This window comes from Engraulis encrasicolus, chromosome 21 (assembly GCF_034702125.1).
Source record: "Engraulis encrasicolus isolate BLACKSEA-1 chromosome 21, IST_EnEncr_1.0, whole genome shotgun sequence".
NCBI classification, from domain to species: Eukaryota; Metazoa; Chordata; class Actinopteri; order Clupeiformes; family Engraulidae; genus Engraulis; species Engraulis encrasicolus.
In genome coordinates this window covers 39790669-39803996 of record NC_085877.1, presented here as the reverse complement: position 1 = coordinate 39803996, position 13328 = coordinate 39790669, and the positions used below count along the sequence as shown (strand labels likewise).

General features: G+C 42.6%; 1 protein-coding gene across 1 annotated transcript; it reads right to left on the bottom strand.

Annotated features, from left to right (window-relative positions):
• Positions 1–232: 232 nt before the first annotated feature.
• Positions 233–13328, bottom strand: si:dkey-85k7.10 (endonuclease domain-containing 1 protein). The gene is made up of 6 exons (XM_063186907.1): positions 13152–13328; positions 7442–7642; positions 3701–3850; positions 2117–2251; positions 1135–1332; positions 233–506 (listed from the first exon to the last, which is right to left on the bottom strand). The coding sequence occupies exons 1-6, from the start codon at positions 13326–13328 to the stop codon at positions 408–410; spliced, it is 960 nt and encodes a 319-aa protein (XP_063042977.1). The 3' UTR covers positions 233–407.

The following is a 13328-nucleotide window of genomic DNA, read 5'->3' as shown; positions in this document are numbered from 1 at the left end:
GTTCCCTCAAATACGGGAACTCCTCCCACTTTGTTGGGAAGCAAACAATCATTAGCTAACCAAAGGAGGCCATTTGGGAAATGCCGTTAGGGAAATGTTAATTGTTATGCTCTTGGTCAGACCAAGTCTCGAAGAGATTTGAAAGTCAATGATAATCAGGCTAGGTTTCCACCAGAGTGGGACGCTGAGGAAGAACTGAGAGTTTAAAAGAATCTGGTGCCACATGGATGTCTACATTTTCTGCATTTATTTTATCAGTGCAATCAGACTAACATTTCAATATGAGTCTCTGATGAAGGTGCATGTCAAAACGTTAGTCTGATTGCACTGATTTGAGGAACTTCTCATTTGTTTTTTTGTTTTTGATTTTCAATTTCATTTGTTTGTTTTTTCCACTGTGTGAACCACTAAGACTCTGGCACGCAGTCGTTGTAGAAGATCTGGAAGTTCTTGTCCACGTCCATGTGGTTCTTGAGGAGCCGCTGCAGGTCGTTCACGGTCAGCTCCTGCGTTCAAGACAAACATAAAAAATACATAATTGCAACTAAGCACCATCCCCTCTCAGCTGTTTACTTCTCAATGCTCCCCTAGGGCTCCCCAACAGCCCCTGGGGGACTGTAGACCCCCCATGAAGAAACACTAATATAGATTATACCCAGGGCCGCATTAGCATCGCCTGGGGCCCCTAGTCTAAAGGTTGCTGTGGGTTCCCTGGAGGGCAAATTTCACCACAGATTTACATAAATAGAGTTAAACTAAGGGGTGTAACGCGCTCAACTCAAACAAAGTGAACAACTGGGTGTTCATTCCTCGAGAATATATGAATTAAATAAAGAGCAGGACAGCACTCCAAGTTTTGTGGTTTATTGCCCGTCAGACGTTTCGGGGTTAACCTTCTTCAGTGTCAGTTAAAGATAGTTAGGGTTAAGAATTGTTTTGGTTTGGGCATTGTTTTAACTCTTCAGTTAACGTAAGTGAATACTTACAAAAGTATGATCAAATAATTGTATACTTACTGACTGAACATGCCTTTAATGACGGTTAGGGTTAGGAATTGTTTTGGTTTGGGCATAGTTTTAACATGTGTGGTTGGACTAATGGGCTGTCGGACCAATGGGATGGCTCTGATTATACCTGCATGTGGTTATTGACGCGGTCGTTGAGGCCAAAGGCGGCGTAGACGGGGAACTTGTAGCGCTCTGCGTAGGGCGCGTTGCGGTCGTAGTCCGGGCAACAGTAGGCTGTCCACACGCGTTCCGGCACCGCCACACGGTCCAGGTTGTCACGGCGGATCATGTGACCTGAGGTCGTCACCCCGGTGATCATATAGGCCTGGAAACAAAAGTGGCACAATATACTATGCTATAAGGCACATGCAACCTAAAGCACCTACAAAAATCACCTGCTAAATGTATAAGCCCTTTTTGGGAAAAGCTAAGACCTTCCTCTTTCCTTAGAATGTGTCAATTCAGCTGTAACATACTCACATTTTTAACCCATTTTGTCCTAAGCCCTTTTTGGGAAAGGGTGCACTCTGCCTATTAAATCCTAAATATCTCAGTCTCCTAAGCACTACAAACATGAAATGAGTTGCATTTACTCAAAACTGGGACCCTCGTTTTGCCTTAGAATGTGTTCATGCAGCTCTAGCTTTAGAATGTGTTCATGCTCTTCGTCAGCAGGGCTCTGCCCTACTGATGACGCAACGCCTTCGGCTCAGCTACACACAGTAGGGCCAGGAGCTTGCTCAATCCCGCTACAGCGGGAACTCCACCCACTTTGTCTAGAACCAATCAACTGAGCATTTCCAACCGTCCTGGGTAGAGGCAAGTTCAAGGCAGTGACGTGGTTTAAGCAGAGACGTTCTATTGGGCTAAGAAATGTTTGGTTTAAACTTTGGCACATCCCTCAACCAGTAGCAAGCCGAGGGAGGCGGGTTAACCAGGCCATGGAAACAAAGTTCTTCCTGTATGGAAATGCTAATCGTTATAGTCCTGGTCAGACCAGAATCGCGGTAGTGATCTGAAGTCTATGAATATCAGGCAACCAACAAAGGTCCATGCAGCATAGACGCAGCATCCAGCTCCAATGGGTTAATGATGTATTATGCTCGTACCGTGCCGCGGCAGTAGTTGTTGAGACGCCGCCGCAGGGTTTCCTTGTGTTTGGCCCAGGGGCCCGTGCTGAACTCCCGCAGTTGAGGCACCACATTGGTGAGCGTGTAGGTCGCTGACTTGTCCTCTGGGTCACCCTGGAAACAAAAGGCAACGACAAATCAGGTAATTTATGTATTCATTTAAAGTGGATTTTTGGGTGGTTTTGAAACTTTATTGGGATAGGACAGTGAAGCTGTGTGCTGGACTGGTAGGCTGGCATACAGGGCCTTTTCCTGGAGGGCTGACAGTCCGCGGGGGCGATACTGTTTTTTTGTTTGTTTGTTTTTCTTAGGGACTGACAAAGAGTTTAGAGGGGGTGACCCAATGGTCCATCTTCGAAATAGACATTGGACTGAATCAAGCAGTAGGCCTACATAGTTCGAAATGACTTGTATGTGTAAGGGGCAAAATTGCTCATGCAAGTTGTTTGTTATGGTCCCAATCCAGCCCTGGCGAAGCTGAAGACAAACTAAGTACTATAATGCGCTCAACTCAACCAAAGTACAAAGCATTCCTCAAGAATTATACAAAATAAAGAATTATACACATTAAAGAGAATAGGACAGCACTCCACTTTTTGTACTTGAATTGCCCTGCCCGTCAGACATTTCGGTCTTAAACTTCGTCAGTGTGTCTGACGCACACAAATGTCTGACGCACACAACGGGAGCACTCAACGGGAAGCCGGGGTAGGATTGAGAATATCAGTTGATGAGTGGGAGAGCGCTATGGGGTAGGATTGAGAATAGACGTAAATTGACGAGCATGTAGGATGGCACTTTGTCCTCTGGGTCATCCTCGCTAATCAGGGGAAAAGAAAAGGAATAGAAGAGGAATTCAAATATATAAAATGAGGTTTGTAAAACACATGGGCGTATGTTTTGCAGCTACAGTATATTGGCCTTCATCAGGGCATAGACACACAGACACACACACACAGACAGACACAAGCACGCACGCACACCACAACATTGATCTTCTTGGAGGTGTTTTGCAGAGTGTACACTGATAACCATCTGGTTGCAACAGACACACGCACACACACACAGCAGTTTTGCATAGTCACGCAACTTGCAAAGGCGTATTGTACACACGCGATAGTCAGTTAAAATCAGCGTGTCATCTATCAAGATTCAAGATTCAAGAATTTATTGTCAATGAATGATGATATGTTGCACGCACGCACACACACACACACAAACAGCATTTTTGCACAGTCACGCACGCACACACACGCACACGCACGCACGCACACACACACACACACACACACACACACACACACACACACACACACACACACACACACACACACACACGCACACCAGGGGTGGAACTTAAGTTTTTTCCCCACCAGTCACGGTGGCAGGTAGATTTCAAAATCTACCAGTCACTCACTGTTTTTACCAGTGAAAGTGACTGGTGGGTTGAAAAATTTACCAGTCACCACTGAAATGTACCCGTCATTGGCAGGTGGACGGGTGCTTATTTCCATCCCTGACGCACACACACACACACACACACACACACACACACACACAGACCTGATGCTCGTCGGGATTGAGTAGGACCCTCTCGTACTGCACGACGTCTGAGTAGTCCTCCAGCACGGCCTGCGTGTCCTCGAAGTTCTTGTGCATCCGCACGGACTGGGGGAAAGCCTCCATGTTGCTGCCACCCATCCGGGAAGACAGCTGCACACAAGGAAGCAAAGACAATCATCATCATAAGACAGCTGCACACAAGGAAGCAAAGACAATCATCATCATAAGACAGCTGCACACAAGGAAGCAAAGACAATCATCATCATAAGACAGCTGCACACAAGGAAGCAAAGACAATCTTCATAATAAGACAGCTGCACACAAGGAAGCAAAGACAATCATCATCATAAGACAGCTGCACACAAGGAAGCAAAGACAATCATCTTAATAAGACAGCTGCACACAAGGAAGCAAAGACAATCATCATAATAATAAGACAGCTGCACACAAGGAAGCAAAGACAATCATCATAATAATAAGACAGCTGCACACAAGGAAGCAAAGACAATGTACAGTTAGATTAACAACAATGTTAAAAACAAAAATTATGAAATGAAGTAAAAGAGAAAGGAAAAATAATAATACAAAAAATAGATGAAATAAAATAAAACTAGAAAGTGAAGCTGAAATAATGGAGACTCAAGAATCAGAAGGTTTAAACGAACAAGGAATGATAAAATGTAAGATACGACACAGTATGGTAATACTTAATTGTCATTTTCACTGAAATTCATTTTGCATCCAGGAGCAAGACGCGTTTAAGACAAGACATACACATGACATCACAAGACTAAGAGGACACAGGCCTATATATAGACATACAAACGTACTTGCATACATACATACAGGGTGCGATTTGTAACCTTACTTGCAAGTCAAGTAAAGCTTCTATGCACAAAAATAGACCTGAAGTGTGCGGATCGTCTCCTTTTTGTACAGAAATTTCTACTGAATCCTGCACCTTCTAAACAGATGAGCGGTGGCCTATCACAACTTAAGTCAGAGTTTAATGAAATTCCATTGATATTGCTTAAAATCTGAAACATATCCCACCTTCTGGTTTTCCGACAAATCGCACCCTGCATACATATATTACATGCAACCCACATAAAAGCAAAAAGGCATGAGCAGGGCAACTGGTTAACTTTTTCCACCACTAGCCAATTTTGGCTGCTACGCCGGTCTGCTGAATGCAATGACTTCTCCAGAAGGAGATCCCAGTACAGTAATCAGGGGTAATGAATGATCTCCATTTGCATTCATCTTGAATGGCAGGCTTATATTACATAACCCTGGCCTATCTACAATGCTACATGTTTTGCCTACCGCTGCAAGAGCCACAAGAGAAGGGCATAAACCGTAAAACACTTTACGCTGGCTGGGAAGGTTGAAGTTTGAGTTAATGTGATACCGCACCATTTCTAGAAAAAAACAAATTTTACACGTCCCCTTGAGTTAAATAAGTGAGCTTTATCTTTGTACTATATTTCTCCTATGCCAATTGTTTTGAAGTAACTACAATTTCCAACCTAATAGGAGGACATTTTAGGCTTTTTTAAAATCAGTTTCAATGTTGTTGTTACTGCTCTTTGCCTTTGTAGGGCAGAACAGTCTTGTGACTTGTCTGTTTTCTGGAGGTGTGTGTGTGTGTGTGGGGGGGGGGGGGGGGGGTTATTGGCCAGTGAAGGGCAATAGATTTTCCACATATTCCAAATGACTTGGTTTTACCCTGTTTAATTCAGCCAGGCGATTGGCTGGTTGATTGATCACCTGGTTGAATTGGACAGGTAAAACAAGGTCATTTGGAATAGGCCTATGTGGCACTGGATTATGTAGCTAATGAATCTCTTTTGACTATCACTGGTCTTGGCACACACTTGCACGCATGCACACATTCACACACACACACACACACACACACACACACACACACACACACACGTACACACACACACACACACACACACACACACACACACACACACACACACACACACACACACACACACACACACACACATTTTATGTACTTTATTTGATTCCACATTACAAGTTAATATCGATAGGAACCAAATGTGATGAATAATCCAACAACTATTTGACCAATTAACATCTTGCTATGGGAGCATCATTAAGGGTACAGGAAACATCTTCTCTTCCAGATGAACATGCTCCCAATCACAGCTGATATTGAGCAGTATTTAGCTAGCTGTCTGGACCTTCTTTTACTTAGTCCACTGATGTTAAGTCCACTGACCACCAGCCTATGCACATGGCCTAGACTGCCAAATACAAGAACAATGAGTACACATTTATAGCCACAGCTTTCAATGGCAGATGTTAGAGGATGATATTTCAGTTTTTTTGTACAGAAGGATTCCTCCATGAACAGGTCAAAGGCACAGGCTACTTCAAAGAGTCTGACACTTTTTTCCTCTTGTGATATGCAAATGATGTCCGGTGTGTTGGGAATTCCTGAGAAGCAGTCTGTGGGTGAGTTAAACCAGTGGGGTTTGACAGAGGTATGTTTATAAAGTTGTTCCTGAGGAGCACAGGGGATTTGGGCAGCGATGAGGTCCACCAGTCTGTCATGTCTGGCGGTATACAATCCTTTGTAAGAAGGGCAACTGTTCATGATGTGGGCTACAGACTCCAGATGTTGTGGTGGGTCATGTAACATGCATAAGGGGGAATGAATAGATGGAAACCAGAGGGAGAGGTTGTATTTTGTGGGGAGAACCTGTAGGCGTGCCTTTATACAGAAAATTAGAATCTCATCACTGATGGTGGCATTGCTGAATATGGCATGTGATGCACACACACACACACACACACACTTCTTGAAGGTGTTTTGCAGACAGTACACTGACATGCATCTACAAAACAGATTCCAAAACAGTTGGGACACTTGGTATTTTGTGAATACAAGCAAAATGCTGTCCTGCCATTTTCAAAACATTCAATTCATGCATAACATGGACAATAGCACAAGGTCAACATATCAACTGTTAACGTCAGGCTTAAGTATTGCTTTGAGGGAAATATGTGTAAATTTAAAAGTTGGGACAGGGCCAAAACATATTGAAATAGTTGGTTAATTCTACAAAACAACTCAAGGGAGAACATTTTAAAAGGAACTATACACTGACAGGCAACATGAATGCACAAGTAAAAGACCATCACAGAGAGGCTGTGTCACTCAGAAGTGAATATGTTGAGGGACTAATTACTGATCTATTACATAGAAAGATTGCATCATTAAAATTGCAGACATATAAGGCCTATTTCTGTAATGTAGAATTCTGTGTAATCATTTTATGAGTTATGCAATCATGAAATACCCAATGTCAACAAGCACACTATGACACTCCAACAATGACATCGATTGAAAAATTGACCATAAACACAACGCTTGATTAATACACATCATACAGACATTTCACCGTGTTGCATGTGGCAAAGAAGATTGAAGCATTTTGATTTTATTCACAAAATACCAAGTGTCCCAATTTTGCTGGAATCCACTTTGTAATTGCAACACGATCACACACACACACACTCGGTGTGACTCAGCATGACACAGCTTCTGTCTTCTTGAAGGTGTTTTTCAGTGTACACTGATATGCATCTGGTTGCAACACGATCTCTGCATGCGTACAGACAAACACACACACGCACACACTCTCTCACACACACACAGAGCCGATTTGCACGGACACACACACACGCCAAGCCACCCACCTGTGGTTCAAACATCCACGGCATGTCCACGGTCTTCTCCCCGTCTGTCTTCTTGAAGGTGTATGCGGAGTACATGGGGATGTGTCTCTGGGTGTCGTACAGCGTGACGTAGCGCGGCTTGTCCTCGTAGCGTTGGCAGATCTTCTTCAGGTCCGCCTTGTTCAGGTACCCACGCGGCGCCGTGCCCATGTACAACGCGTCCTAAGAAGTAATACAAATAATAATTAAAAACTATAACAATAATATATATATTTTTTTCTTTTTATAGAATATTTATATTTATTTATAGAATAATTATTAATAATAATAAATACAATTATTAACCCATTGATGCCTGAAGCACCTGCAAAAAACGTCTGCTGAATGCCTAAGCCCTTTTTGGGAAAAGTTGCCCTCAGCCTATAAAAAAGTAAATATCTCAGCCTCTGGAGCGCATAAAAACAAGAAATAAATTGAAATTAAACGGTAAGACCCCCATCTTGCATTAGAATGTGTTCATTCAGCTCTAACATACCAACATTTTTAATGCCTTTTTTTATTAACTTTAAAAAAATAAATTTCTGCGTCAAATTTCTGCGTCATGCAGCTCCAGGCACCAAAGGTAAATGTGGCAACACAACATTCAGCATCAATGGGTAAGACACTCAATTTGGCTAAAATCAATGATGTTAAACTTAAACACGGGGAATTGTGAATGTGCTAGGGGTCGACCGATACAGGTTTTTTAAATGGCCGATGCGATACCCCCTTTTTTTTTTTCCATCACCCTTGGCCGATACCCGATTTCCGATACCCGATATTTGGGGCCGATATGGGTTTAAAAAAAAGGTTAAAAAATGACAAATATTCCAGGTCTCAAGTTAAAAATAAACATTCCTTTAACATTATCAATTGAGGTAGAACTTGTAACATTTAAACACCTTCTCTAACAATCAAGTAATGTATAACAATCAAGTAATAAAAAAATAAAGTGTCTTGGTGCTTTTTAAAAAACCCGAATGACATAAAATAATAAATATTGCGTATCGGCCAAAACCACACGTGTATCGGCCGATACCGATACACTTAAAAAATGCAAATATCGGCCCGATATTGGACCAATATATATATATATATATATATATATATATATATATATATATATATATCGGTCCATCCTTAGAATGTGCCATACAGGCACTCATTACTCAAAGGCAAATGTTATTTTTTATGCTCTTGGTCAGACCAGGCTAATACATACCCCTGTGACATACCACATTTACGTAATGTTCAGGTCATGTTAATGTTAATATATATCAATGGTGTATGTGGGCCCACTGTAATTCTGTATATGCTATCAGATATATCATTTCAAATGATCTTGCGGGCCAAAGAAAATGACCCTGCAGGACAGGTTTGGCCCCCGATATGGGCCTGAGTTTGACAGCCGTTTGGCTAAATCAAACACGCATGATTGGCAGATTAAGCACACAATAAAGTCAAAACAATAGACCAGAGGCTGGGAACCTATGTCTTAACCCCTAAGACACGGCATTATAAATTAGCTGTTACCAGAATGGCAATGACCAAGTAGTGATGTGTTACTAAAGGCCCCGTGCAATTTCATAGCAGTGTAGTACTATAGTAGTTAACTTTCAATGTCTACTACAGTGGAGGTACGGCGTGCATTAAAGGGGTATGCCACTATTTTGGGGTTTAATACAGTTAACCCATTGACGCCTAAGGCACTTTCAAAAAAGTGTGCTGAATGCCTGAACCCTTTTTAAGAAAAGCTGCCCTCAGCCTATAAAATCCTAAATATCTCAGCTTCTGAAGCACATAAAATATGCACTAAGTTGTATTTAAACGCTAAGACCTTCATCTTTCAATGTGTTCATTCATCTCAAACAAGCAGAGATTCAATGAAGTTGTCTCAAATCTCATGAGCCTGAATGTTGCATAATGCAACTCCAGGCGCCAGGGCCAATGTTGCGCAACGCAACATCAGGCATCAATGGGTTAAAATCGTTGGCCAGGGTTTATAAAGTTGGTGAAGTGTCTTATTTTTCATGTAAACCGTTGTCTTGCTTTAAGACAAGTTAAAAGAGGAAGAATGTCGCTAAGCTAGTGAAAGTCAATGCATCCGTGTAGCATGCTACATGCTACAGTGATCCATTGACTTTCACTAGCTTAGCTACATACTCCCTCTTTTAACTTGTCTTAAAGCAAGACAACGCTTAACATGAAAAATAAGACACTTCACCACCTTTATAAACCCTGGCCAAAGATTTTAACTGTATTAAGCCCCAAAATAGTGGCACACTCCTTTAAGGGGCTAAAGGCCGTTCATGGGCCTTGAGGCCGTCCTACCCAGCCCCCGATATAATTTCAATGTTATGCGGTTTCACATGAAATATGTAAAGTAAAGTAAAAACTTCTTAGAAATTACATTTGCAATATAATTATTAAGTTATATGCCGTCCCGCCGTACTGCTCCCTAGTGGCGCCATTGAGGGCTGCCCCTTTGCACAGGTGAGGCATAAATGCAAGTGTGTTGTGGAGTGCTGTGTCACAATGACAATGGAAGTTGGAGTTTCCCAATGGGCTTTCACTTCACTTCACATAGATAGAACGGTCCTTGCAGGACTTAATTTGAAGTGCCCCTTCGAATTGAAATGGTTCCTCACCCTGAGACACTCAGGACCCGACCCGACACTCAGGAAATGCTGTGGTGTAGCACGACAATGCACCTGTACCGTACAATAATGCACCTTGCATATGTGATAGTATTTGTTGCATGTGTTTGTATGACATGTCTTTGACTCTAATTTCTTTCTTTCTTCCTTTCTTTTTTCCTTTCTTTTTGCAATTGTTTTTTAACCCACGTAACTTGAAGATCCTACCCACATGGAGTGATATAATATAATTCACGGATAGTTCATCTTTCAAGTTACGTGGTTCTCATACCTGTAAAGTGTAACATTCTAGACGTAAATCAAATGGCACGAACACATTAAAGGGGTAGTCCGGTGTGAAATGGTTTACGTTGTGTCAATATGTGATGCTGAGCGCTGACGTTTGCCTCATACCTCGCATCCAAAGGTCCCCTGCATTCCGAAATCCGAGTGGTAGGCGGGACCACGCGAGCTAGGTGAAATGCAGCTTCTGTTGGGAGGTCGTGGCACCTGTGTTAGACATGGGGCTAAATCTTTACTTTACACCCATTTACGAGGCTCAAAGTTGCAAAAATGTTGATCCCGTAGTGTCGGGTGGTTGTTGACATGTAAATCCAGGCACTGAGAAGTTTGATAGTGCACCGTTGTTTTAACTACAATTACGTTTTTGAAGGCTGCGCCTCGGAGGACTCTGCCGGGCGCCGCCATCTTTTTTTCTAGTCGCGATACGTCAATAGGTCATGTGATACATCACGTGGTTATTGGACTGCAGTCGGAGACCGTCTAAAAATGACTTCAGCTTCAGCGACAAAATATTACAGTACTTATAGGTTTGGTTTTTTTTTTTTTATATACAATGGGTGTTTTGTCGCTGAAGCTGAAGTTTTAGACGGTCTCCGACTGCAGTCCAATAACCACGTGATGTATCACATGACCTATTGACGTATCGCGACTACAAAAAAAGATGGCGGCGCCCGGCAGAGTTAAAACAACGGTGCACTATCAAACTTCTCAGTGCCTGGATTTACATGTCAACAACCACCCGACACTACGGGATCAACATTTTTGCAACTTTGAGCCTTGTAAATGGGTGTAAAGTAAAGATTTAGCCCCATGGCTAACACAGGTGCCACGACCTCCCAACAGAAGCTGCATTTCACCTAGCTCGCGGGGTCCCGCCTACCACTCGGATTTCGGAATGCAGGGGACCTTTGGATGCGAGGTATGAGGCAAACGTCAGCGCTCAGCATCACATATTGACACAACGTAAACCATTTCACACCGGACTACCCCTTTAATAAACACATATCGACACACTTAAAACGAGTTTGACATGTTCAGGACGCGGTTCGCAGCCGAGCAACGCACCGGAAGTTGCTTGCTTTTTACTCTCACACACATCACATTTCTATTAGAGATGTACAGGATCCAAGATCCGGTTCCGGATCCGGCAGGATAATAGGGTTTTTCAGACTATCCGGATCCGGCAGGATCTTAAGCAGTGGATCCGGTATCCGGCAGTTACCTAAAAATCAGGATCTGGGGCATCTCTACTTTTTACGTAGCCTAGGCTTTTCAGTCAGTCTTTCACAACCCCAATCGCTGCATGGAGTGAAAGCGGCCGTTGAAGGCAGTGTGGCAGTAAGCCAATGTGTCTTAAAAATAGTTTGCGCCAACCTAATAAAAAAAAGCCCACGTGTGCGAGTTGGCTATGAGTTTCAACCCTTTCGTAGGATCCGGTATCCGGTTCCGGATCCGGCAGGATCTTAAGCAGTGGATCCGGTATCCGGCAGGATCCTAAAAATCAGGATCCGGTGCATCTCTACATTTCTTGTCTTTTATCTTCACTATCCGGGCCAATAAAGTTGTTTGGAGTTGTGTGTGTTGTTCGAACCCAAAGCTGCAATTCAAAGCTTCACACAACTTACAATAATAATGTGGCCCCTTCATGCATGATGCCGTACCTCAAGTGGCATGCAGTAATAGTCATTGAAAAGTTTAGTACCACTAACAACACTATGATGACATAACACAAGGCCTTTAGTAATGCACAATGACTTGGTCATTGCCATTCTCGTAACGGCAAATTTATAACACTGTGTCTTAATGAGTTAATTTAACTAGGAATTCTAAGGCAGCTGGTGATATTTTTTACGGTGTAAAAGTATAAAAAAGACGTACAATTTCCTTCCAACAGGTAACTTATGGGAGTACTTCCAACACAGGTAACTTATGGGAGTACTTGTAATGATCAGCTGACTGCGCTGGTTGGATCAAGATTGTGGGTCCTTGTTAGGTTTTTAGTGTTACTCAGTAACAACACAGTCTATCTCACTCATTACTTAAAATTCAGTAAATGGTGCAATGGGTATGTATTATCATATGCTAGAGCTGTACTTACACCATAAATGTACTTTTTACATTTACTTTCGACTCCCCTGAAAGAGTCCCAATTCAACTTTGATATGTGACAGACGTTGAAATCCTCCACCACCGCTTAGTTATAATGCAGTAAATGGTGTAACAACTATGATGCAATATCATGCTATTGTTGTACTTACACCATGAGTTTACTTTTTTACTTTTTACTTTTGAGACCTCTGAAAGAGTCCCAATTCAACTTTGAGATATTTGAAGGTCTGCACACCGCGGAATAAGCTCCAAAAATAAAATAAAAAGGCCTGACGAAGATCCAGGGTGATCGAAACGTTGCTGTTTTAATTCAATAAACTTTATTTTTTTGGAGCTTATTCCACAGTGTGCAGACGACCTACCTTCTTCAACTGTCTGGCACCTGCTACAAGTGACTTTGCGCGCCCTACATTTTTTTTACAGTGTAGAGGTATGTACAGTGCTGGCGTTTTGTGTAAAATGGTCATTCGCATGACGTTTTTTCATTCTCTTTTGTGTTTTTCCATTGCAAGACAAACAAATGAAGATATTAATAACAACGCATTTGTGATTACAATCATTTTCTGGAAGAAATGGAATATTATCTGAGAGAATTGAAGGGGTGCCAATACTTTTGGCCAGCACTGTATGTGACAGCACCTTACCTTGCACCGCTCGGCGTGGTTGAAGTCCTCCACCACCGCTCCCAGGGCCGGTGGCAGCAGTGTGGTAGCCCAGAGTAGAGCCAGGAGGACGGGCAGAGAGCTCTTGGAGGCCAGGCGGAGATGGAGGATGCTGGAGGTGGTGGAGGAGGAGGAGGAGGAGGTGTGAGGTTCCCTCAT